The sequence below is a fragment of the Somniosus microcephalus genome, unplaced genomic scaffold, assembly GCF_052327205.1.
Source record: "Somniosus microcephalus isolate GS21.2 unplaced genomic scaffold, FLI_Smic_1.0 scaffold2, whole genome shotgun sequence".
Classification (NCBI taxonomy): Eukaryota; Metazoa; Chordata; class Chondrichthyes; order Squaliformes; family Somniosidae; genus Somniosus; species Somniosus microcephalus.
In genome coordinates, this window is record NW_028225189.1 from 1,972,385 (window position 1) to 1,999,845 (window position 27,461).

General features: G+C 46.9%; 1 protein-coding gene and 1 pseudogene across 1 annotated transcript; one reads left to right on the plus strand and one right to left on the minus strand.

Annotated features, from left to right (window-relative positions):
* Positions 1 to 49: 49 nt before the first annotated feature.
* Positions 50 to 27,461, minus strand: LOC147084084 (uncharacterized; annotated as a pseudogene).
* Positions 7,091 to 19,152, plus strand: LOC147084085 (uncharacterized). The gene is made up of 3 exons (XM_085979884.1): positions 7,091 to 7,105; positions 17,678 to 17,799; positions 17,884 to 19,152. The coding sequence occupies exons 1-3, from the start codon at positions 7,091 to 7,093 to the stop codon at positions 18,638 to 18,640; spliced, it is 894 nt and encodes a 297-aa protein (XP_085836010.1). The 3' UTR covers positions 18,641 to 19,152.

Sequence of the window (27,461 nt, forward strand, 5' to 3'; positions counted from 1 at the left end):
ATTGCAAAGAAATTTCTGACGAGAGTCCCTGAATTAAGGGGAATGATCACAGACTGCGGTTCTTAAAGGCACACTGCAGCCCCAACAAGTCAATCAGCTATACATCCAGAATATTAAACTCCAGACAGTTATAGGGTTATTAACATCAGCAGAAACAATCCCCAACTGTCAGAATGAACATGGTTCAGTCCCGGATGTGATTAACAGCAGCAATAACAGCAGAATCCAACCCCTGCAGTCACTTGTGAACTCGCTGGTGTTTCAACATGTTAGATGAATGAGTGAATGCCTTCCCACACGCGGAGCAGGTGAACGGCTTCTCCCCAGTGTGAACTCGCTGGTGTTTCAGAAGGTTGGATGACTGAGTGAATCCCTTCCCCCACACGGAGCAGGTGAACGGTCTCTCGCCAGTGTGAACTCGCTGGTGCGTCGGAAGGTCGGATGACTGAATGAATCACTCCTGACAGACAGAGCAGGTGAATGGCCTCTCCCCAGTGTGAACTCGCTGGTGTCTGAGAAGGTTGCATCTCTGAGTGAATCCCTCTCCACACACGGAGCAGGTGAACGGCCTCTCCCCGGTGTGACTGCGTCGATGTTTTTCCAGATCTGATGGGTAATTGAATCCTTTCCCACAGTCCCCACATTTACAGTCCTCACGTTTCTCCATGGTGCGGGTGTCCTTGTGTCTCTCCAGGTTGGACAATCAGTTGAAGCCTCGTCCACACACACAATACGTGTACGGTTTCTCCCTGCTGTGAATGGTGCGATGTTTTTTGAGGCTGTGTAACTGGTTAAAGCTCTTTCCAGTCAGTGCACTGGAACACTCTCACTCGGGTGTGTGTGTGTCTCAGTGCTTTTCCAGTCACACTGATGTTTGAAATCTTTTCCCACAGACAGAACAGACAAACATTTCTCCTTCCACATTCAAAGGCTGATGATATTCAGGTCGTGATGAATGGAGTGACTCTGTCAGATGTTGAGGTGATGTTTGGTTTGAGTTTCCCGTCTGCAAATCCTGCCCTTCCAACACCCTATTAAAGGAGTTTACAAAGTCATCACTGTAAGTACAGGATAGAAATCCAGAACAGACAATTCTAGTTTCTGTAGAACATTCTCAGCCATGATCTCATTAAATGGCAGAGCAGGCTCGAGGGGCCGAATGGCCTACTCCTGCTCCTATCTTCTGTTTCCTATCTTGTTTCCCCAAAGCTGTAAAACCCTGTCCCACACACTCTCCCTCCTCCCTGTGCTAAATCCAAACCCATCGCACCATCTCCATCATTTCTTTCCTCCACTCCCAGTTTTCCCCCTCCCTTTACTCTGGTTGGGTTCAATTCTACACCCGTTGTGTGCAGAGTGAGAATAAAATCAATGAGTCAATGATTGTCTCTCCTGGTCACAAGGACCCTGAAGCCCCGTCCACTCTTTGTTCCTGTTCCTGTACCAAGATGGCCACCGAGCCACATAAAGCGATATTCGGGTAGATGACCAAAAGCTTGGTCAAAGAAGTAGGTTTTAAGGAGCATCTTAAAGAAGGAGAGAGAGGTAGAGAGATGGAGAGGTTTAGGGAGGGAATTCCAGAGCTTAGGGCCCAGGCAGCTGAAGGCACGGCCACCAATGGTGGAGCGATTAAAATCGGGGATGCTCAAGAGGCCGGAATTAGAGGAGCGCAAATATCTCGGATGGTTGTGGGGCTGGAGGAGATTCCAGAGATAGGGAAGGGCGAGGCCACGGAGGGATTTGAAAACAAGGATGAGAATTTTAAGAATGAGACACTTGAGGAAAAGCAGGGAGTGGGGGAGGGTCAAGCCGTTATATAAGCTGTGTCTTTATGCATCTCTCCACTTCACCTGACGAAGGAGCAGCGCTCCGAAAGCTTGCGATTTCAAATAAAACTGTTGGACTATAACCTGGTGTTGTGTGACTTCTTACATTTATGGGACAGGGTCTCTCATTCTGTTCTGCGACTGTTACTGGGACAGACTGTATCTCCCCTCTCCTCCACACAGGGATTTGTGGTGGTTAAAGGGACAGCGATTCTCCTTGTTCTGTGAGATTGTAATTAAAGGGACACTGCTCTGAGATGGCTGCGAACTTTTAGTGCCGCCAGCCTTTCTAAAACATCTTCCTTTTTTGAGGATCTGTGTGAACAGGCTGGTGACTCAGCAGGTGGGATGAACTCTGAAACCTCTTTGCACAGTCAAATCATTTAAAGGGTCTCTCATCGGTTCTGGGGCAGGAGGGATCTGGTTAACAGTGATCACAATATCATTAGGTTTAAAGTAGTTATGGAAAGGGACAAAATAAAATCAACGGTGAAAATACCCAACTGGAAGAGAGCCAGTTTCAGTGATTTGAGAAGGGATCGAGCACAGGTGGACTGGAAACAAAGATTGTCCAGGAAAACAGTGAATGACCAATGGCAGGCCTTCAAGTCTGAGATAGTTCGGGTACAAACCCTTCATCAGAACTGATCAACGGTCCCAGACCTGAAACGTTAACTCTGTTTCTCTCTCCACGGATGCTGCCTGGCCTGCTGAGTATTTCCAGCATTTTCTGTTGTTAATCCAAATTCAGTACCCTGTCCCTGCCTTCTCTCCATATCCCTTGATCCCTTTAGCCTTAAGAAATATATCCAACTCCTTCTTGAGTACATTTAATGAATTGGCCTCCACTGCCTTCTGTCGTAGAGAATTCCACAGGTTCACCACTCTCTGGGTGAAAAAATTCCTCCTTATCTCTGTCCTAAATGGCTTACCCCTTATCTTTAGACTGTGACCCCTGGTTCTGGACTCCCCGGCCATCAGAAACATCCTTCCTACATCTAATCTGTCTATTCCTGTTAGAATTTTACAATTTCAATGAGATCCCCTTTCATTCTTCTAAACTCCAGTGAGTATAAGTCCAATCGACCCAATCTCTCCTCATACGTCATTCCTGCCATCCCAGGTATCAGCCTGGTGAATCTTCGCTGCACTCCCTCCATGGCAAGAACATCCTTCCTCAGGTAAGGCGACCAAAACTGCACACAATACTCAAGGTGTGGTCTCACCAAGGCCCTGTACAACTGCAGCAAGATACCCTTGCTCATGTACTCGAACCCTCTCGCTACGAAGGCCAACATACCATTTGCCTTCTTAACCGCCTGCTTCTCCCCCTGCTGAGACAAGTGGAATGCAGCAGAGGGCGCTCTTCTGAGTTTGGGGCTCAGGCCTGTTAGTGGAGCAGTGCAGAGGGAACTTTACTCTGCACTGGGCTTTACTCCCTCAGCACTGCACTGGAGGGGCAGCACAGACTTTTAGACTCCAGTCTCTGGAGTGGGACTTCAACCCACAACCTTCTGACTCAGAGGAGAGAGTGCTGCCGCCTGAGGCACGGCTGGCACTCTGTATCTAACCCGTGCTGTACCTGCCCTGGGAGTGTTTGATGGGACAGTGTAGAGGGAGCTTTACTCTGTATCTAACCCGTGCTGTACATGTCCTGGGAGTGTTTGATGGGACAGTGTAGAGGGAGCTTTACTCTGTATCTAACCCGTGCTGTACCTGCCCTGGGAGTGTTTGATGGGACAGTGTAGAGGGAGCTTTACTCTGTATCTAACCCGTGCTGTACCTGCCCTGGGAGTGTTTGATGGGACAGTGTAGAGGGAGCTTTACTCTGTATCTAACCCGTGCTGTACCTGCCCTGGGAGTTTTTGATGGGACAGTGTAGAGGGAGCTTTACTCTGTATCTAACCCGTGCTCTACCTGCCCTGGGAGTGTTTGATGGGAGAGTGTAGAGGGAGCTTTACTCTGTATCTAACCCGTGCTGTACCTGCCCTGGGAGTGTTTGATGGGACAGTGTAGAGGGAGCTTTACTCTGTATCTAACCTGTGCTGTACCTGCCCTGGGAGTGTTTGATGGGACAATGTAGAGGGAGCTTTACTCTGTATCTAACCTGTGCTGTATCTGCCCTGGGAGTGTTTGATGGGGCAGTGTAGAGGGAGCTTTACTCTGTATCTAACCCATGCCGTACCTGCCCTGGGAGTGTTTGATGGGACAGTGTAGAGGGAGCTTTACTCTGTATCTAACCCATGCTGTACCTGCCCTGGGAGTGTTTGATGGGGCAGTGTGGAGGGAGTTTTACTCTGTATCTAACCCGTGCTGTACCTGGCCTGAGAGTGTTTGATGGGGCAATGTAGAGGGAGTTTTACTCTGTATCTTACCTCGTTCTGTACCTGCCCTGGGAGTGTTTGATGGGACAGTGTAGAGGGAGCTTTACTCTGTGTCTAACCCGTGCTGTACCTGCCCTGGGAGTGTTTGATGGGACAGTGTAGAGGGAGCTTTACTCTGTCTCTAACCCGTGCTGTAACTGCCCTGGGAGTGTTTGATGGGACAGTGTGGAGGGAGCTTTACTTTGTGTCTAACCCATGCTGTACCTGCCCTGGGAGTTTTTGATGTTGACACCAGGTGCTGAGAATGTTAAAATGTTCCTTTCCCCACAGTGACATCCAGCACCTTCATGAACACAAAAATTCACTTCGAGAAAGTAACACAAACCCATCAGCTTCTCCCCTGGACACCGACATTGAGAGGACATGGAATGTCTGTAACAAGTCATCAATTAGCTCTCGGCTTTTCTTAGAAACAAGGCCTCAATAGACTGGGTGTTTCAAACAAAGTGATTTATTGATACAGAATATTAAAGTCCAGTCCAGTTATTGGGGTTTTAATATCCACGAAATATAAGATGGCCACTAATAAATCCAGGAGGGAATTCAGGAGAAACTTCTTTACCCAGAGAGTGGTGAGAATGTGGAACTCTCTACCACAAAGAGTAGTTGAGGCTAAAAGTACAGATGCATTTAAGGGGAAGCCACATGAGTGTGTAAGGAATAGGAGGATATGTTGATGGGGATAATTGAAGTAGGGTGGGTGTGGGGCATAAACACTGGCATGGACCAGTTGGGTTGAAAGTCCTGATTCTGTGCTGTACATTCTATGTAACACCAAGAACAGTCAAAAGAAGGGAATCATAGAAACATAGAAGGCCCTTCGAGCCTGCTCCGCCATTTAATGAGATCATGGCTCATCCAAACTCAGTACCCTGTCCCTGCTTTCTCCCCATATCCCTTGATCCCTTTAGCCTTAAGAAATATATCCAACTCCCTCTTGAATATATTTAATGAATTGGCCTCTACTGCCTTCTGTGGTAGAGAATTCCACAGGTTCACCACTCTCTGGGTGAAGAAATTCCTCTTCATCTCTGTCCTAAATGGCTTACCCCTTATCCTTAGTCTGTGACCCCTGGTTCTGGACTCACCCACCATCGGGAACATCCTTCCTGCATCTAGTCTGTCTAGTCCTGTTAGAATTTTATAAGTTTCAATGAGATCCCCTCTCATTCTTCTAAACTCCACCGAGTATAAGCCCAGTTGACCCAATCTCTCCTCATACGTCATTCCTGCCATCCCAGGTATCAGTCTGGTGAATCTTAGCTGCACTCATGGCAAGAACATCCTTCCTCAGATAAGGTGACTAAAACTGCACACAATACTCAAAATGTGGTCTCACCAAGGCCCTGTACAACTGCAGCAAGACATCTTTGTTGCTGTGCTCAAACACTCTCGCTATGAAGGTCAACATACCATTTGCCTTCTGAGCCTCCTGCTGCACCTGCATGCTTACCTTCAGCGACTGGTGCACAAGGACACCCAGGTCTCGTTGCACTTCCCTTTCTCCCAATCTATTGCCATTCAGATAATAATCTGCCTTCCTGTTTTTGATACCAAAGTGGATAACCTCGCATTAATCCACGTTATATTGCATCTGCCATGCTTTTGCCCAATCACCCAACCTGTCCAAATCATACTGGAGTTTCTCGGTATCCTCCTCACAGCACACACGCCCACCCAGCTTTGTGTCATCTGCAAACTTGGAGATATTACATCTAGTTCCCTCGTCCAGATCATTAATATATATTGTGAATAGCTGGGGTCCAAGGACCGATCCCTGCGGTACCCCACTAGTCACTGCCTGCCACTTGGAAAAAGACCCGTTTATTCCAGCTCTTTGCTTTCTGTCTGCCAACCAGTTCTCTATCCAAGTCAATTCCTTGCCCCCAATCCCATGTGCCTTAATTTTACACGCTAATCTCTTATGCGGGACCTTATCGAAAGCCTTCTGAAAGTCCAAATACACCACATCCACTGGTTCTCCCTTACCTATTCTACCAGTTACATCCTCAAAAAATTCCAGTAGATTAGTCAAGCATGATTTACCTTTTGTAAATCCATGTTGACTTTGTCCAATCTGGTCACTTTATTCCAAGTGCTCTGCTATTACATCCTTTATAATGGACTCTAGCATTTTCCCCACTACCGATGTCAGGCTTATCGGTCTGTAATTCCCCGTTTTCTCTCTACCACCCTTTTTGAACAGTGGGGTAACATTAGCTTCCCACCAATCCATGGGTACTGTTCCTAGTGCAGGAAGGGATAAACTCAGTCGTCCAGCCTGCTCAGACACCAGCGAGTTCACACCGGACAGTCGCCGTTCGCTGAGCGTCCAACCTATTTAGAGAGCTGCGAGTTCCCACTGAGACTCTGTAAAATGTTCTGAACGTGGGAAGAGATTTAAAAGTGCTGTCGCACTGAGGCGAGGCCATTCAGCAGGGGTTCAGGAGAAGGTCATCAGACAGGTCCAAACAATCCCATTTTCTGAGTGTGACATCGAGTGTACAGCACAGAAAGAGGCCATTCGGCCCAACAGGTCCATGCTGGCGTTTATGCTCCACACGAGCCTCCTCCCGCCCTACTTCATCTAACCCGAGCAGCATATCCTTCTCACAATAACCAAGCTTGTGTATAACAGGCCACTTAAACCGGTCAGTTGGAACAGACTCGAGAAGATCGCGCGTGAATCCACTGTACTTTTATTCTCCAGATTGAGGGAATTATATACTACATATTGACTGGGCAAATCAAATTACCACTAATGGTGTGGAGGACAAATTCTTGGAATGCATGTGAGATGGTTTCCTGGATCAGTATGTGGAAGAACCAACCAGGGAACAGGCTATTCTGGATCTGGTACTGTGTAATGAGAAAGGGCTAATGAGTAATCTTGTGGTAAGGGGACCTTTAGCGACAAGTGACCATAATATGATTGAATTTTACATTAAGTTTGAGAGTGATGTAGTCCAATCTGAAACTAAGGTCTTCAATCTAAACAGAGGAAACTACAAGGGTATGAGGGACAAGTTGGCCATGGTAGATTGGGAGACTACACTAAAAGGTATGAAGGTGGACATCCAATGGCTAACATTCAAGGAAATAATGCATAAATTGCAACAAACATATATTCCTCTAGGGCATAAAAACCCAAAAGGAAAAGTGATCCAACCATGGCTACCAAAAGAAATGAAAGCTAGTATTAAGCCAGAAAAAGCAGTCAGCCTGAGGATTGGGATCTTTTTAGAAATCAGCAAAGGGTGACCAAGGAATTGATAAAGAAAGGGAAAATGGAATATGAGCACAAACTAGAGAAAAATATAAAAACGGATTGTAAAAGCTTCTATAGGTATGTGAAAAGGAAAAGACTGGTGAAGGTAAATGTAGGTCCTTTACAGTCAGAGACGGGAGAATTTATAATGGGGAATGAGGAAATGGCTGAGAAATTAAATAAATACTTTTTTTCTGTCTTCATGGAGGAAGACACAAAAAACCTTGCAGAAATACGAGAAAACCAAGGGTGTGGCGAGAATGAGGAACTTAAAGAAATTACTATTAGTAAAAAAACAGTACTAGCAAAATTAATGGGACTAAAAGTCGATAAATCCCAAGGACCGGATGAACTACATCCTAGGGTTTTAAAAGAGGTGGCCATTGGAATAGTGGATGCATTGGTTGTCATCTTCCAAAATTCTATAGATTCTGGAACGGTTCCTGCAGATTGAAGGATAGCAAATGTAACCCTGTTATTTAAGAAAGGAGGGAGAGAGAAAACGGGGAACTACAGACCTGTTAGCCTCACATCAGCAGTTGGGAAAATGCTGGAATCTATTATAAAGGATGCAACAACTGGGCACTTGGAAACTAATAGTAAGATTGGGCAGAGTCAACCTGGATTTATGAAAGAGAAATCCTGTTTGACAAACCTATTTGAGTTCTTTGTCTATTCCACTAGTTACATCCTCAAAGGGAAACCGGTAGATGTGGTGTATCTGGATTTCAGAAGGCCTTCGATAAGGTCCCACACAAGAGGTTGGTGAACAAAATTAGGGCACATCGAATTGGGGGTAATATACTAGCATGGATTGAGAACTGGTTAGCAGACAGCAAACAAAGAGTAGGAATAAATGGATCTTTTTCAGGATGGCAGGCTGTGACTAGTGGGGTACCGCAAGGATTGGTGCTTGGGCCCCAGCTATTCACAATCTATATCAATGATTTGGATGAGGGGACTAAATGTAACATTTCCAAATTTGCTGCTGATACAAAGCTAGGTGGCAGTTTCAGTTGTGAAGAGGATGTGAAGAGGCTTCAAGGAGATCTCAACAGGCTCAGTGAGTGGGCGAGAACATGGCAGATGGAATATAATGTGGATAAATGTGAAGTTATCCACTTTGGTAGAAAAAACAGAAAGGCAGAGTATTTCCTAAATGGTGCAAGATTGGGGAATGCAGATGCTCAAAGGGACCTGGGTGTACTTGTACATGAGTCACTGAAAGTGAATGTGCAGGTGCAGCAAGCCATTAGGAAGGCAAATGGTATGCTGGCCTTCATTACAAGAGGATTTGAGTACAGGAGTAAAGAAGTCTTACTCCAATTATATAGGGCCTTGGTGAGGCCACACCTGGAGTACTGTGTACAATTTTGGTCTCCTTACCTAAGGAAGGATATACTTGCCATAGAGGGAGTGCAATGAAGGTTCATGAGATTGATTCCTGGGATGGCGGGACTGTCGTATGAGAAGAGATCGAGTAAACTAGGCCGGTATTCTCTTGAATTCAGCAAAATGAGAGGGGATCTCATTGAAACATACAAAATTATTACAGGGCTTGATAGGGTGGATGCTGGGAGAATGTTTCCCTTGGCTGGGGAGTCTAGAACCAGGGGCCACAGCCTCAGGATAAAAGGTAGGCTATTCAAGACTGAGATGAGAAGAAATTTCTTCACACAGAGGGTGGTGAATCTTTGAAATTCTCTACCCCAGAGGGCTGTGGAGGCTCAGTCATTGGGTATATTCAAAACAGAAGTCGATAGATTTCTGACTAGTAAGGGCATCAAGGGATATGGCGATAGGGCCGGTGAATGGAGTTGAGACAGAAGATCAGCCATGATCTCATTGAATGGCGGAGCAGGTTCGAAGGGCCGAATGGCCTACTCCTGCTCCTATTTCTTATGTTCTTAAACCTTTATAAATCACTGGGTTCGTCCCCAGCTGGAGTATCGTGTTCAATTCTGGGCATCGCACTTTATGAAGGATGTCAAGGCCTTGGAGAGGGTGCAGAGGAGATTTACTAGAATGGTTCCAAGAATGAGGGACTTCAGTTATGTGGAAAGACTGGAGAAGCTGGGATTGTTATCCTTAGAGCAGAGAAGGTTAAGGAGAGATTTAATAGAGGCGTTCAAAATCATGAAGGGTTTCGATAGAGTAAATAAAGAGAAACTGTTTCCAGCGGCAGGAGGGTCGGTAACCAGAGGACACAGATTGAAGATAATCGGTAAAAGAACCAGAGGTGACATGAGGAAACATTTTTTTACACAGCGAGTTGTTGTGATCTGGAATGCGCTGCCTGAAAGGGCGGTGGAAGCAGATTCAATAGTAACTTTCAAAAGAGAATTGGATCGATACTTTAAGGGGAAAAATTTGCAGGGATATGAGGGGAGTGGGATTAATTGGAGAGCTCTTTCAAAGACTCCAAGGGTTAAGTTATGAGGAGAGATTACACAAACTAGGGTTGTATTCCCTAGAATTTAGAAGGTTAAGGGGCGATCTGATGGAAGTTTTCAAGATATTGAGGGGAAATAGAGAGGGGCGATAGGGAGAAACTATTTCCGCTGGTTGGGGATTCTAGGACTGGGGGCAGAGTCTAAAAATTAGAGCCAGACCTTTCAGGAGTGAAAGTAGGAAACACTTCGACACACAAAGGGTGGTAGAGGTTTCGAACTCTCTTCCACAAACGGCAATTGATGCTAGATCAATCGTTCATTTTAAATCAGAGACTGATAGATTTTTGTTAACCAAAGGTATTAAGGGATATGGGCCAAAGGCGGGCATATGGAGTGAGGCTGCAGATCAGCCATGATCTCATTGAATGGCGGAGCAGGCTCGAGGGGCCGAATGGCCTACTCCTGCTCCTATCTTCTATGTTTCTATGTTTCTAAAATAGGCTTTGCTGACTCAGCAAACCTTATTTGCTTTGCTGTTTTTTGGCTGACTAAATAAAAGTTTTTTTTTGGCTGCATGCAGGTATTTAATTGAGTTAGTTCAGGCTTGCTGTCAGTCCTGGCCCTTGTCCCGCCCCTTCCTGCACCTCATTGGCTGACACCGCTGTCAATCGACACCACGAGGGGGAAGGGAGGGTGATTGACAGGTGACGATTGATAGAAGCGCCTGCCCGCGCTGTGATTGGTGCAGGGGAAGGCAAGTGGGCGTGTCCGGCCCCCGGGCCCACGTGGGGGAGTCAAAGGCTGGCTGGAGCGCATGCGCAGCCCGCCTCGCACCGTTGGGAAGCTTTTCAAATATTTTTTTTTGCGAAACAAATTGAAAACACTCATTAATTCCCCCAACCTCCTCCCCTCTAAAGTGCGATTATTATTATTTTTGTTTTTCCTCATTTGTGTGGGGTGTCTTTTTTTTACCTTGCGTGCGCCGATCCAACCGACCCCTGGGCGTTGCGTGCTGGCGTCAGCGCGTAATCGGGGGATGATTGACGCGAGGCGCCCGCCAATCAGAAGCGCGGAAAACGCTGGGAGGACCGGGCGGGCTGACGGTCCTCCAACCAATGGCGGCGCGGGAGGGAGGGGGCGGGACCTCGGTGGGCTGCAGGCCGCTTTCCTGCTTTCATTGTCTGCAGGAGCTGTTAAAGGGAAGGGGAGGAGGGGGTGGAAAAAACCAGCTTGTGAGTGTTTATTCCTTTACATTACCTTTATTGCAAGGCTATTCATCAACTGCATTCAGTTAAAAATAAGTGAACCTTTTCTCTTTTTTTGACTTTTATCCAGAACAAAGAACCCTGGTGCTGTGAACATTTTGGTGGGCAGACACTTTTAAAGGGACAAAGACCAGCATTCTTCCTCCTCTCTCTCTCTCTTGTGAGTATTTGTGGTGGCTGAGAGGGTGGGGGGGTGAGTCAAAGGGGACTGCGGCACCTTTTCAACAAAAAAAATTGCTTGGCCATTTAAAGGGGAATGGGTGCGCCCCCCCCCCAGGTATTTAAAGGGGAAGTGCCTCTCTCTGTATCATGTAAGAGCAGGGAGGTTCTGCTTGAACTGTACAAAACACCAGTTAGGCCAGCGGCTAGAGTGCTGCGTGCAGTTCTGCTCGCCCCATTGTAGGAAAGATGTGACTGCACGAGACGCAAGATTTACGAGGATGTTGCCAGGACTGGAGAATTTCAGCTACAAGGAAAGATTGAATACATAGAAACATAGAAGATAATCTACATCCTAGGGTACTTAAGGAAGTGGCCCTAGAAATAGTAGATGCATTGCTGGTCATCTTCCAAAATTCGATAGACTCTGGAACAGTACCCATGGATTGGAGGGTAGCTAATGTTACCCCACTGTTCAAAAAAGGTGGTAGAGAGAAAACGGGGAATTACAGACCGGTAAGCCTGACATCGGTAGTGGGGAAAATGCAAGAGTCCATTATAAAAGATGTAATAGCAGAGCACTTGGAAAACAGTGACAGGATCGGACAAAGTCAACATGGATTTACAAAAGGTAAATCGTGCTTGACTAATCTACTGGAATTTTTTGAGGATGTAACTGGTAAAATAGATAAGGGAGAACCAGTGGATGTGGTGTATTTGGACTTTCAAAAGGCTTTCGATAAGGTCCCACATAAGAGATAGAAACATAGAAGATAGGAGCAGGAGTAGGCCATTTGGACCCTCGAGCCTGCTCTGCCATTCAACGCGATCATGGCTGATCATCCAAGTTCAGTACCCGGTCCCTGCTTTCTCCCCATACCCCTTGATCCCTTTAGCCTTAAGAAATATATCGAACTCCTTCTTGAATATATTTAATGAATTGGCCTCTACTGCCTTCTGTGGTAGAGAATTCCACAGGTTCACCACTCTCTGGGTGAAGAAATTCCTCCTCATTTCTGTCCTAAAAGGCCTACCCCTGATCCTTAGACTGTGACCCCTGGTTCTGGATTCCCCGACCATCGGGAACATCCTACATCCAGTCTGTCCAGTCCTGCCAGAATTTTATAAATTTCAATGAGATCCCCTCTCATTCTTCTAAACTGCAGCGAGTACAAGCCCAATCGACCCAATCTCTCCTCATACATCATTCCTGCCATCCCAGGTATCAGCCTGGTGAATCTTGGCTGGACTCCTTCCATGGCAAGAATATCCTTCCTCAGATAAGGCGACCAAAACTGCACACAATACTCAGGATGTGGTCTCACCAAGGCCCTGCACAACTGCAGCAAGACATCCTTGTTCCTGTACTCAAACCCTCTCGCTATGAAGGCCAACATACCATTTGCCTTCTTAACCGCCTGCTGCACCTGCATGTTTACCTTCAGCAACTGGTGCACAAGGACACCCAGGTCTCGTAGCACTTCCCCTTCTCCCAATCTATTGCCGTTCAGATGATCATCTGCCTGCCTGTTTTGGACACCAAACTGGATAACCTCACATTTATCCACATTATATTGCATCTGCCATGCTTCTGCCCAATCACCCAACCTGTCCAAATCATCCTGTAGTTTCTCGGCATCCTCCTCACAGCACACACGCCCACCCAGCTTTGTGTCGTCTGCAAATTTGGAGATATTACATCTAGTTCACTTGTCTAGATCGTTAACATATATTGTGAATAGCTGGGGTCCAAGGACCGATCCCTGCGGTACCCCACTAGTCACAGCCTGCCACTCGGAAAAAGACCCGTTTATTCCAACTCTTTGCTTTCTATCTGCCAACCAGTTCTCTATCCAAGTCAATACCTTGCCCCCCAATCCCATGTGCCTTAACTTTACACGCTAATCTCTTATGTTGGACCTTATCGAAAGCCTTCTGAAAGTCCAAATACACCACATCCACTGGTTCGCCCTTATCTATTTTATTAGTTACATCCTCAAAAAATTCCAGTAGATTAGTCAAGCACGATTTACCTTTTGTAAATCCATGTTGACTTTGTCCGATCCTGTCACTGTTTTCCAAGTGCTCTGCTATTACATCTTTTATAATGGACTCTAGCATTTTCCCCACTACCGATGTCAGGCTTACCGGTCTGTAATTCCCCGTTTTCTCTCTACCACCTTTTTTGAATAGTGGGGTAACATTAGCTACCCTCCAATCCATGGGAACTGTTCCAGATTCCATCGAAAACCCAGCAGCTTCTCCTCCATCTCCACTCCAGCTCAAACTGCTGCAACAATAAGACCTACACAGGCGGCCAGGGACCGACTTCCGTCACCTTCAATAAAACTCTTCCCGACAGCCGCTGACTAATGGCGGCCGCAGCACCCACAATTCCCCGCGCCCCAGAAACCGCTCTATCCAATGCGCTGATTTCCCTGCTGAGCGTGCGCATGCTCCCCGGGGCCGCGGGCCATTCTGGGAGCCTGGCTCCTGTCCTTTGTCCCGAGTCAGACTCGGTGGAACAGGCTGAAGAAACCGGGAAGCGGCGGCTCGGATGGGGGAGGCACTGCACCCTGGGTTTCCTGGTGCCGGGGCTCTGGCCGCACGTCCACCGGGCCTGGCCGCTCTGATTCTGATTGAGGCTTTTGATGAGGTAACAGAGAGGGTTGATGAGGGCAATGAGGTTAACGTGTTGTACATGGATTTCCAAAAGGCGTTCGACAGCGTGTAAAGCTAAGGCACATGGGATTGGGGGCAAGGTATTGACTTGGATAGAGAACTGGTTGGCAGACAGAAAGCCAAGAGTTGGAATAAATGGGTCTTTTTCCGAGTGGCAGGCAGTGACTAATGTGTTACCGCAGGGATCGGTCCTTGGACCCCAGCTATTCACAATATATATTCATGATCTGGACGGGGGAACTAGATGTAATATCTCCAAGTTTGCAGATGACACAAAGCTGGGTGGGCGTGTGTGCTGTGAGGAGGATGCCGAGAAACTCCAGTATGATTTGGACAGGTTGGGTGATTGGGCAGAAGCATGGCAGATGCAATATAACGTGGACAAATGCGAGGTTATCCACTTTGGTGTCAAAAACAGGAAGGCAGATTATTATCTGAATGGCAATAGATTGGGAGAAGGGGAAGTGCAACGAGACCTGGGTGTCCTGGTGCACCAGTCGCTGAAGGTAAGCATGCAGGTGCAGCAGGCGGTTCAGAAGGCAAATGGTATGTTGGCCTTCGTAGCGAGAGGGTTTGAATACAGGAACAAGGATGTCTTGCTGCAGTTGTACAGGGCCTTGGTGAGACCACATATTGAGTATTGTGTGCAGTTTTGGTCGCCTTATCTGAGGAAGGATGTTCTTGCCATGGAAGGAGTGCAGCGAAGATTCACCAGGCTGATACCTGGGATGGCAGGAATGATGTATGAGGAGAGATTGGGTCGATTGGGCTTGTACTTGCTGGAGTTTAGAAGAATGAGAGGGGATCTCATTGAAACTTATAAAATTCTAACAGGACTACATAGACTAGATGCAGAAAGGATGTTCCCGATGGCTGGGAGTCCAAAACCAGGGGTCACAGTCTAAGGATAAGGGGTAAGCCATTTAGGACAGAGATGAGGAGGAATTTCTTCACCCAGAGAGTGGTGAACCTGTGGAATTCTCTACCACAGAAGGCAGTAGAGGCCAATTCATTAAATATATTCAAGAAGGAGTTGGATATATTTCTTAAGGCTAAAGGGATCAAGGGATATGGAGAGAAGGCAGGGACCAGGTACTGAATTTGAATGATCAGCCATGATCTCATTAAATGGCGGAGCAGACTCGAGGGGCCGAATGGCCTACTGCACTTGCTTAAAATCTGTTAAATAGAAACATAGAAGATAGGAGCAGGAGTAGGCCATTCGGCCCCTTGAGCCTGCTCTGCCATTCAATGTGATCATGGCTGATTATCCAAATTCAGTACCCTGTCCCTGCATTCTCCCCATATCCCTTGCTCCCTATAGCCTTAAGAAATATATCTAACTCCTTCTTGAATATATTTAATGAATTGGCCTCCACTGCCTTCTGTGGTAGATTTCACCACTCTCTGGCTGAAGAAATTCCTCCTCATCTCTGTCCTAAATGGCTTACCCCTTAACCTTAGACTGTGACCCCTGGTTCTGGACTCCCAGCCATCGGGAACATCCTTTCTGCATCTAGTCTATGTAGTCCTGTTAGAATTTTATAAGTTTCAATGAGATCCCCTCTCATTCTTCTGAACTCCAGTGAGTATAAGCCCAATCGACCCAATCTCTCCTCATACGTCATTCCTGCCATCCCAGGTATCAGTCTGGTGAATATTCGCTGCACTCCCTCCATGGCAAGAACATCCTTCCTCACATAAGGTGATCAAAACTGCACACAATACTCAATATGTGGTCTCACCAAGGCCCTGTACAACTGCAGCAAGACATCCTTGTTCCTGTACTCGAACCCTCTCGCTACGAAGGCCAACATACCATTTGCCTTTTTAGCCGCCTGCTGCACCTGCATGCTTACCTTCAGTGACTGGTGCACAAGGACACCCCGGTCTCGTTGCACTTCCCCTTCTCCCAGTCTATTGCCGTTCAGATAATAATCTGCCTTCCTGTTTTTGCCACCAAAGTGGATAACCTCGCATTTATCCACATTATACTGCATCTGCCATGCTTCTGCCCAATCACCGTACCTGTCCAAATCATCCTGGAGTTTCTCGGCATCCTCCTCACAGCACACACGCCCACCCAGCTTTGTGTCATCTGCAAACTTGGAGATATTACATCTCGTTCCCTCGTCTAGATCATATATATATATATTGTGAATAGCTGGGGTCCTAGGACCGATCCCTGCAGTACCCCACGAGTCACTGCCTGCCACTCGGAAAAAGAGCCGTTTATTCCAACTCTTTGCTTCCTGTCTGCCAACCAGTTCTTTATCCAAGTCAGCACCTTGCCCCCAATCCCATGTGCCTTAACTTTACATGCTGTTCTCTTATGCGGCACCTTATCAAAAGCCTTCTGAAAGTCCAAATACACCACATCCACTGGTTCTCCCTTATCTATTCTACCAGTTACATCCTCAAAAAATTCCAGTAGATTAGTCAAGCACGATTTACCTTTTGTAAATCCATGTTGACTTTGTCCGATCCTGTCACTGTTTTCCAAGTGCTCTGCTATTACATCTTTCATAATGGACTCCAGCATTTTCCCCACGACCGATGTCAGGCTTACCGGTCTGTAATTCCCCGTTTTCTCTCTTCCAACTTTTTTGAATAGTGGGGTAACATTAGCTACCCTCCAATCCATGGGAACTGTTCCAGAGTCTATCGAATTTTGGAAGATGACCAGCAATTCTGTCCCTCTAGTGCTACTTGTCTCTCCCAGTCCTCTCTTCACCTTGTTTCTCCTCTCTTATGTTTCATCCTGGTGCCCATCCCCCTGTCAAATTAATTTAATCCCTCCCCCACAACACTAGTTAACCGTCCCATGAGGACATTGGTCCCAGCTCTGTTGAGGTGCAACCCGTCCACCTTGGACAGGTCCCTCCTGCCCCAGAACTGGTCCCTCCTGCCCCAGGAATCTGAAGTCCTGCAATATTTCTCTTTCAGGTACTTATCGAATTCCCTTTTGAAAGCGGTGATTGAATCTGCCTCCACCACCCTTTCAGGCAGTGCATTCCAGATCCTAACCACTCGCTGCGTAAAGAAGTTTTTCCTCATGTCGCCTTTGGTTCAGCAGCAGCTGGGGTCTGAAAATCAGCTTCACTGCCCCTGGGCTGGGAAAGGGAAACATGAGGCAACATTCTCCCTCTTACCCCTCTCTACACTCCTTTTACAGGGTTTTAGATGTGGAGCATTTACAGACAGGAAGCTCAGACCAAACATCACGTCAAGAACAGACAGACTCGCTCGATTCATCAGGACCTGATTCAATCGCTCCTCCAATCTGCTGGCACCTCAGAGAGTTCACACTAATGAGAGACATTTTAAATGTTCTGAGTGTGGGAAGAGCTTCAAAATCTACAAGTACCCAAAGAGACACCAGTGGCTACACACTGGGGAGAGCCCATTCACCGGCCCCGTGTTCCAGAAGGGATTCACTCAGTCATCTGCTCCCATGATACACCAGCAAATTCACACTAGGGTGAGACCTTTAACCCACTCCATGTGTGGGCAGGGATTAATTGCACCCTCCGTGCTGCTGAGACACCAGCTTGTCCACACCGATGTGAGACCGTTGACCTGCTCCGTGTTTTTGAAGCGATTCTCTCATTCTGCCACCCTCCTGAGACACCAGTTTGTTCACAGTGATGAGAGACCGATTAGATGTTCTGACTGTGGAAAGAGATTTAATAGGTCCCAGGATCTGAAGAGACACCAGCTGGAGAGAGCAGGAGAGATTCTGTTCACCTGCTCAGTGTGTGGGAAGGGATTCACTCGGTCCTCAAATCTGCTGGCACACCAGCGCGTTCACACTGGGGAGAGGCCGGGGAAACATTCCGACTGTGGAAAAAGCTTTCAAATGTCCCAGGAGCTGAAGGGACACCAGCTGGAGAGAGCAGGAAAGAGGCCATTCACCTGCTCCGTGTGTGGGAAGGGATTCACTCGGTCATTCCACCTACTGAGACACCAGCGAGTTCACACTGGGGAGAGGCCGTTCACCTGCTCCGTGTGTGGGAAGGGATTCACTCAATCGTCCAACCTACTGATACACCAGCGAGTTCACACTGATGAGAGACCATTTAAATGTTCTGACTGTGGGAAAAGGTTTAAAAGGTCCGGAGATCTGAAGGTACACCAGCGAGTTCACACTGGGGAGAAGGTGTTCACCTGCTCCGTGTGCAGGAAGGGATTCACTCAGTCATCCAACCTGGTGAGACACCAGCAAGTTCACACTGATGAGAGACCATTTAAGTGTTCTGACTGTGGAAAGAGCTTTAAAAGCTCTGGGGAGCTGAAAGAACACCAGCGAGTTCACACCGATCAGAGACCATTTACATGTTCTGTCTGTGGAATGAGCTTTAAAAGCTCCAGGAATCTGAACGGACACCAGCGAGTTCACACTGGGGCAAGACCATTCACCTGCTCCGTGTGTGGGAAGGGATTCACTCAGTCGTCCAACCTGCTGACACACCAGCAAGTTCACACTGATGAGAGACCATTTAAATGTTCTGACTGTGGGAAGACATTTAAATGTTCGAAGGGCCTGAAGAGACACCAGCGGGAGAGAGAAGGAAAGAGACTGTTCACCTGCTCTGTGTGTGGCAAAGGATTCACTCGGTCATCCCACCTGCTGACACACCAGCGAGTTCACACTGCTCCGTAGCACAGGGCCCTGTAGAGACAGCTGGGGTGACATGAACATGGAATGGATGAATGTTTTATAAATTCTTGTACTGCTGTTTAATCTTTAAGATTGTTGTGCTGATGATTCCCTTTGTTTCACTGTTCATAGAAACATAGAAGATAGGAGCTGGAGTAGGCCATTCGGCCCCTCGAGCCTGCTCTGCCATTCAATGAGATCATGGCTGATCATCCAAATTCAGTACCCTGTCCCTGCCTTCTCCCCATATCCCTTTAGCCTTAAGAAATATATCCAACTCCTTCTTGAATATATTTAATGAATTGGCCTCTACTGCCTTCTGTGGTAGAGAATTCCACAGGTTCACCACTCTCTGGGTGAAGAAATTCCTCCTCATCTCTGTCCTAAATGGCTTACCCCTTATCCTTAGATGGTGTTACATAGAATGTACAGCACAGAAACAGGCCATTCGGCCCAACTGGTCCATGCCAGTGTTTATGCTCCACACCCACCCTACTTCAATTAACCCCATCAACATCTCCTCCCATTCCTTTCTCCCTTGTGTGGCTTCCCCATAAATCCATCTGTGCTGTTCACCTCAACTACTCCCTGTGGTAGCGAGTTCCCCATTCTCACCATTCTCTGGGTAAAAAAAATTATTCTGAATTCCCTCCTGGATTTATTAGTGACTTTTATATTTATAGCCACATAAACATGATGAGATTTTGTTAAGCTGCCCAGTATGTTGTTGTACTTTGTCTTTTTCTGATGAATGAAACATTACTGAGCCCCTGTACCCGTGTTATGGGATGAAGTGCCAGACAAGTGAAGGCACAACGTCCGGGTGTGAATCTGATAACCTCACGGACCGTATAGGTGTGATAACCAGACGGGCTTGTGGTTATAGTCTGGTCACAGATGGACTAAATTCCCTGAATTAGCAGGAGTTCAGGAGGCGGTCAACAGACGGGTCCAAACAATCCCATTTCCTGAGCGGTAACCAAGCTTGTGTATAAGAACAGGCCACTTAAGCCGTTGTCAGTTGGAACAGACTCGAGAAGATCGCGCGCGAATCCACTGTACTTCTATTCTGCAGATTGAGGGAATTATCACCCGATCTGTGTTATGCAGCGCTCTTAATAAAGTCTGGAGAGACAATTTGTGTTCTTGTGAGCTTGATTATCTGGTATCCGAAACCCTGGGACTCCCGATCATTAGAGTCAACCTCAGTGTGTGGAAAGGGATTCCCTGGTGTATCCCACCCGCTGACACACCAGAGTGTCCACAGTGTGACTGCGGTGGGTCGATTCCACTGTTTCCGATGCCTTTAATCACATCCAGGACTGAACCATGTTAATTCAGGCAACTGGGGCTTGTTAATGTTAAAAGCCCCCAATAACTGGGCTGGATTTAAAGATTATTCTCTGTTCTCTCAGTACTAGTGAGCAGAGAGAAGCTGATGTTATAGAATCATAGAGCACAGTAGGATGCCTTTCGGCCCATCGTGCTGGTGCCGGCTCTCTGAAAGAGCGATGCAATTAATCCCACTGCCCTGCTCTTTCCCCACAGTCCTGCAAATTTCTGCCTTTAGTATATATCCAATTCCCTTTTTGAAAGTTAGTATTGAATCTGCTTCCGCCTCCCATTCAGGCAGTGCATTCCAGATCATCACAATTCGCTGTGTAAAAAAAGTCTCCTCATTTCCTCTCTCGATTCTTTTGCCAATGATCTGAAATCTGTGTCCTCTTGTTACCGACCCTCCTGCCAGTGACAACAGCTTCTCCTTGTTTGCTCGATCAAAACCCCTCATAATTTTGAGCACCTTGATCACAGCTCCACTTAACCGTCTCTGCTCCAAGTTATATTGCCATTGTTTTGTGAATTGTTGCTGTGATCGAGGTGCTGGATGTCCGTGCCTGGGGAATGGGACATTCTATCCTCGTGAGCACCGAGTGTCAGCATCCAACAATCACTGGTCAGGGACTGTCTTTTTAAACTGCCTCACCTGAGCTTTTTGACTCCCTGATTTCATTATTAAACATTTCCGAGTTTTTGCAGAGTGACCAAGGCTGAACAGATAAATGTGAGGTATTACATTTTGGTAGGAAGAATGGGGAGGTCACTTATCACTGGGAGGGTGTGAGTCTAGGTGGGGTAGAGGAACAAAGGGATCTCGGAGTACAAATACACAAATTACTAAAAGTTGCGACACAGGTTAGCAAGGCCATAAAAAAAGCAAACCAAGCACTAGGGTTTATTTCTAGAGGTATAGAATTGAAAAGTAGTGAAGTTATGCTAAACCTGTATCGAACCTTGGTTAGACCACACTTAGAGTACTGCGTACAGTTCTGGTCACCATATAAAAAGGATATAGAGGCACTGGAGAGGGTGCAGAGAAGATTTACAAGGATGATACCAGAAATGCGAGGGTTTACATATCAGGAAAGGATGAAGAGGCTGGGTCTCTTTTCTCTTGAAAACAGAAGGCTGAGGGGTGACCTAATAGAGGTCTTTAAAATTATGAAAAATGTTGATAGAGTGGATAGAGAGAGAATGTTTCCACTTGTGGGGAAGAGCATAACTAGAGGCCTCAATATAAGATAGTCACCAAGAAATCCAATGGGGAATTCAGAAGAAACTTCTGTACCCAGAGAGTGGTGAGAATGTGGAACTCGCTGCCACAGGGAGTGGTTGAAGCGAATAGTATCGATGCATTTAAGGGGAGGCTAGACAAGCCAATGAGGGAGAAGGGAATCGAGGGTTATGCTGATAGATTTAGATGAGGAAAGACGGGAGGAGGCTCGAGTGGAGCATAAACACCGGCATGGACTGGTTGGGCCGAATGGCCTGTTTCTGTGCCGTATATCCGATGTGATCCTATGTCAAGTATCCCAGCTGGCTTAGCTCCAGGCACTTTAGCTCAGTGGGCAGCACTCTCACCTCTGAGTCAGAAGGTCGTGGGTTCAAGTCCCAGTCCAGAGACTTGAGCATAAAAATCTAGGCTGACACTCCAGTACTGAGGGAGTGCTGCACTGTCAGAGGTGCCGTCTTTCGGATGAGATGTTAAACCGAGGCCCCCGTCTGCTCTTTCAGGTGGATGTAAAAGATCCCATGGCACTGCATTGAAGAAGAGCTCGGGGCACCTGACTGCCGGCAGCGAGCGGGATTGACATGTCCACCGACCAATAGGGAGAGAGATTGCGGGAGCTGTGGGTGGGTGACGCATGCTGGGACGTCGTGACATCATGAAATGTCATGACATCATCACCACTTGGTGTTATTTACCTTTTGTAAATCCATGTTGACTTTGTCCGATCCTGTCACTGTTTTCCAAGTGCTCTGCTATTACATCTTTTATAATGGACTCTAGCATTTTCCCCACTACCGATGTCAGGCTTACCGGTCTATAATTCCCCGTTTTCTCTCTACCGCCTTTTTTAAATAGTGGGGTAACTTTAGCTACCCTCCAATCTGTGGGAACTATTCCCGAGTTTATTGAATTTTGGAAGATGACCAGCAATGAATCTACTATTTCTAGGGCCACTTCCTTAAGTACCCTAGGATGTAGATTATCAGGCCCTGGGGATTTATCGACCTTCAGTCCCTTCAATTTCCCCAACACCATTTCCCTACAAATACTGACTCCATTCAATTCCTCCCTCTCATTAGACCCTATGTACACGATATCTCTGGGAGGTTATTTGTGTCCTCCTTTGTGAAGACAGAACAAAAGTATGTATTTAATTAGTCCGCCTTTTCTTTGTTCCCCATTATAAATTCTCCTGATTCTGACTGCAAGGGACCTACACTTGACTTCACCAATCTTTTTATCTTCACATATCGATAGAAGCTTTTACAGTCAGTTTTTATGTTCCCTGCAAGCTTACTCTCATGATCTATTTCCCCCCTCTTAATTAATGCCTTTGTCCTCCTTTGCTGAATCCTAAACTGCTCCCAATCCTCAGGTTTGCTGATTTTTCTGTCCAAATTATATGTCCTCTCCTTGGATCTTACGCTATCCCTAATTTCCCTTGTTAGCCACGGTTGAGTCACCTTTTGTGTTTTATTTTTATGCCAAACAGGGATGAACAAATCATGTAGTTCATCCATGCGATCTTTAAATGTTTGCCGTTACCTATCCACCGTCAATCCTTTAAGTAACGTTCCCCAATCCATCCTAGCCAACTTGTGCCTCATACCATCATAGTTTCCTTTATTTAAATTCAGGACCCTAGTCTCTGAGTCAACTACTTCACTCTCCATTTTAATGAAGAACTCTATCATATTATGATCGCTCTTCCCCAAGGGGCCTCACACAACAAGATTGCTAATTAATCCTTTCTCATTACATAATACCCAGTCTAAGCTGGCCTGATCTCTAGTTGGTTCCTTGACATATTGGTCCAGGAAACCATGCCGTATACACTCTAGGAATTCCTCCTCCACAGTATTGTTACTAATTTGGTTAGCCCAATCTATATGTAGATTAAAGTCACCCATGATAACTGCTGTGCCCTTATTGCACGCGTCTCTAATTTCCTGTTTAATGCCATCTCCAACCTCAGCATTACTGTTTGGGGGTTTATATACAACTCCCACTAACGTTTTCTGCCCCATGGTATTTCTCAGCTCTGCCCATACAGATTCCACATCATCAGAGCTAATATCCTTCCTTACTTTTGTGTTAATCTCCTCTTTAACCAGCAATGCTACCCCACCTCCTTTCCCCTTTTTCCTGTCCTTCCTGAATATTGAGTACCCCTGGATGTTGAATTCCCAGAGTTGGTCATCCTGGAGCCATGTCTCCGTAATCCCAATTACATCATATCCGTTTACATCTATTTGCGCAGCTAATTCATCCACCTTATTACGAATGCTCCACCTTATTACAAATGTCGGATCGGTGCTGGGTCCCTTGCTGTTTGTAGTGTACATTAATGATTTAGATATGAATGTAGGAGGTATGATCAGTAAGTTCGCAGATGACATGAAAATTGGTGGAGTGGTAAATAGCGAGGAGGGAAGCCTCAGGCTACAGGACAATATAGACGGGTTGGTCAGATGGGCAGAACAGTGGCAAATGGAATTTAACCCTGAAAAGTGTGAGGTGATGCATTTTGGGAGGACTAACAAGGCAAGGGAATACACAATGAATGGTAGGATCCTAGGAAGGACAGACGATCAGAGGGACCTTGGTGTGCATGAACATAGATCCTTGAAGGCAGCAGGACAGATAGATAAGGTGGTTAAAAATGCATATGGGATACTTGCCTTCATTAGTCAAGGCTTAGAATATAAGAGCAGGGAGGTTATGATGGAGCTGTACAAAACGCTAGTTAGGCCACAGCTGAAATACTGTGTGCAGTTCTGGTCACCACACTATAGGAAGGATGTGATTGCATTGGAGAGGGTGCAGAGGAGATTCACCAGGATGTTACCTGGGCTGGAGCGCTTCAGCTATGGAGAGACTGGACAGGCTGGGGTTGTTTTACTTAGAGCAGAGAAGGCTGAGGGGGGGACCTGATTGAGGTGTACACAATTATGAGGGGCATAGATAGGGTAAATAGAAAGGAACTTTTCCCCTTTGTGGAGGGGTCAATAACCAGGGGGCATAGTTTCAAGGTAAGGGGCCGGAAGCTTAGAGGGGTTTTGAGGAAGAACTTTTTCACCCAGAGGGTGGTTGGAATCTGGAATTCACTGCCTGAAAGGGTGGTAGAGGCAGGAACCCTCACAACATTCAAGAAGCATTTAGATGAGCACTTGAAACGCCACAGCATACAAGGCTATGGACCAAATGCTGGAAAATGGGATTCGAATAGATAGGGCTTGATGGCCGGCGCGGACATACATAGATACATAGAAGATAGGAGCAGGAGTAGGCCACTCGGCCCTTCGAGCCTGCTCCGCCATTCAATGAGATCATGGCTGATCATCCAAATTCAGTACCCGGTCCCTGCCTTCTCTCCATATCCCTTGATCCCTTTAACCTTAAGAAATATATCCAACTCTTTCTTGAATATACTTAATGAACTGGCCTCCACCGCTCTCTGTGGCAGAGAATTCCACAGGTTCACCACTCTCTGGGTGAAGAAATTCCTCCTCATTTCAGTCCTAAATGGCTTACCCCTTATCCTTAGTCTATGACCCCTGGTTCTGGACTCCCCGGCCATCAGAAACATCCTTCCTGCATCTAGTCTGTCCAGGCCTGACAGAATTTTATCGGTTTCGATGAGATCCCCTCTCAATCTTCTAAACGCCAGTGAGTATAAGCCCAATCGACACAATCTCTCCTCATACGTCATTCCTGCCATCCCAGGTATCAGCCTGGTGAATCTTCGCTGCACTCCTTCCATGGCAAGAACGTCCTTCCTCAGGTAAGGCGACCAAAACTGCACACAATACTCAAGGTGCGGTCTCACCAAGGCCCTGTACAACTGCAGCAAGACATCATTGTTCTTGTACTCGAACCCTCTTGCTACAAAGGCCAACATACCATTTGCCTTCTTAACCGCCTGCTGCACCTGCATGCTTACCTTCAGCGACTGGTGTACAAGAACACCCAGGTCTCTTTGCACTTCCCCTTCTCCCAATCTATTACCATTCAAATAATAATCTGCCTTCCTGTTTTTGCCACCAAAGTGGATAACCTCACATTTATCCACATTATAGTGCATTTGCCATGTTTCTGCCCAATCACCCAACCTGTCCAAATCGTGCTGGAGTTTCACGACATCCTCCTCACAGCATACCCTCCCCCCCAGCTTTGTGTCATCTGCAAATTTGGAGATATTACATCCAATTCCCTCGTCCAGATCATTAATATATATTGTGAACAGCTGGGGTCCTAGGACCGATCCTTGCGGTACCCCACTAGTCACTGCCTGCCACTCGGAAAATGACCCGTTTATTCCAACTCTTTGCTTTCTGTCCGCCAACCAGTTCTCTATCCAAGTCAATACCTTGCCCCCAATCCCATGTGCCTTAATTTTGCACGCTAATCTTTTATGCGGGACCTTATCAAAAGCCTTCTGAAAGACCAAATACACCACATCCACTGGTTCTCCCTTATCTATTTTACCAGTTACATCCTCAAAAAATTCCAGTAGATTAGTCAAGCATGATTTACCTTTTGTAAATCCATGTTGATTTTGTCCGATCTAGTCACTGCTTTCCAAGTGCTCACATGATGGGCCGAAGGGCCTCTTTCTGTGCTGTATAACTCTATGACTAACATTCTGCATTTCCATCTCCAACAACAACAGATTGTATTTATATAGTGCCTTTTATACAGTAAAACCTCCCAAGTCAGAGGAATGTCACCAAACAAAATCTGACACCGAGCATAGATATCGGGGCAGGCGACCAAAAGGCTTGGTCAAAGAGGGAGGTTTTAATGAAGGTCTAAAGGAAGAGAGAGAGAGAGAGAGAGAGGCAGAGAGGTTTCGGGAGGGAATTCCAGAGCTCAGGGCCCAGGCAGCTGAAGGCCCAGCCGCCAATGGTGGAGCGATGGAAATCGGGCAAGGGGCCAGAATTGGAGAAGCACAGATATGGCGGAGGGGTGTAGAGCTGGAGGAGATTACAGAGATAGAGAGGGGTGAGGAGGCCATGGAGGGATTTGGAAACCAGGATGAGAATTATTAACCGGGAGCCAATGTAGGTCAGTGACTCCCACACCACTTACTGGATCTGTCTCCGTTCACGTTCCCAGGGGATCATTGGACCTGAAAAATGTGGGGACTCTCGCTCATTCTGGTGGGTGAATGGAAGGTCCCATTGTGTCTTCTACACAGGTCAGTAAATACTGCCAGCCAGGATTAGTCAGGACTTGTGGGTCCTATCTGACCCCAAATTGTGTCAAAGGTTAATTTGCGATTGTCGTTGAAAGTTAATTATGTTATTGCAAAATAATTCAGGGAATCTCAGCTGAAATTAAGAGGGAGGATCAAGGACAGCAGTTCTTAAAGGGCCGCAGCAGCACCCCCCCGCCCCCGACAGTCATAAGTCAGCTCTCGTCTTACAGACATCAAGGACTCGACACACTGTATGTTGGAAACAAAGCTTATTTACTTGACATATATGCAAAATATTAAGCTCCAGCCCAGCTCGAGTGGGCCATTCACATCAGTATCAACAAACCCCAACCGCCAGAGTGAAGATCGCTCAGTCCTGGATGTGATTTAACAGCAGCAGAATCGAACCACTCCCATCAGGCGTGGACTTGCTGGTGTGTTAGCAGGCGGGAGGAGCGAGTGAATCCCTTCCCACACACGGTGCAGGTGAACGGCCTCTCCCTGGTGTGGGCTCGCTGGTGCATCAGCAGGCTGGAGGACCGAGAGAATCCCTTCCCACACATGGTGCAGGTGAACTGTCTCTCCCCGGTGTGGACTCGCTGGTGTGTCAGCAGACTGGAGGACCGAGAGAATCCCTTCCCACACACGGTGCAGGTGAACTGCCTCTCCCCGGTGTGGACTCGCTGGTGCATCAGCAGGCGGGAGGAGCGAGTGAATCCCTTCCCGCACAACATGCAGGTGAATGGCTTCTCCCCGGTGTGACTGCGCCGGTGAATCTCCAGCCTCGAGGGGTTACTGAATCCCTTCCCGCACTCACCACATTTACACGGTCTCTCCCTGGCGTGGCTGCGCTTGTGCCTCTGCAGATTGGATGATCGGCTGAATCCGGGTCCACACGTGGAATACGTGTGCGGTTTGTCTGCGCTGTGATCGCTGCTCTCTCCTTCCATGTGCAAAGGCCGATGATATTCAGGTCCTGATGGATCGAGTGACTCTGTCTGTTCTTGACGTGATGTTTGGTCTGAGCTTCCTGTCTTTAAATGCTCCATTTCTAA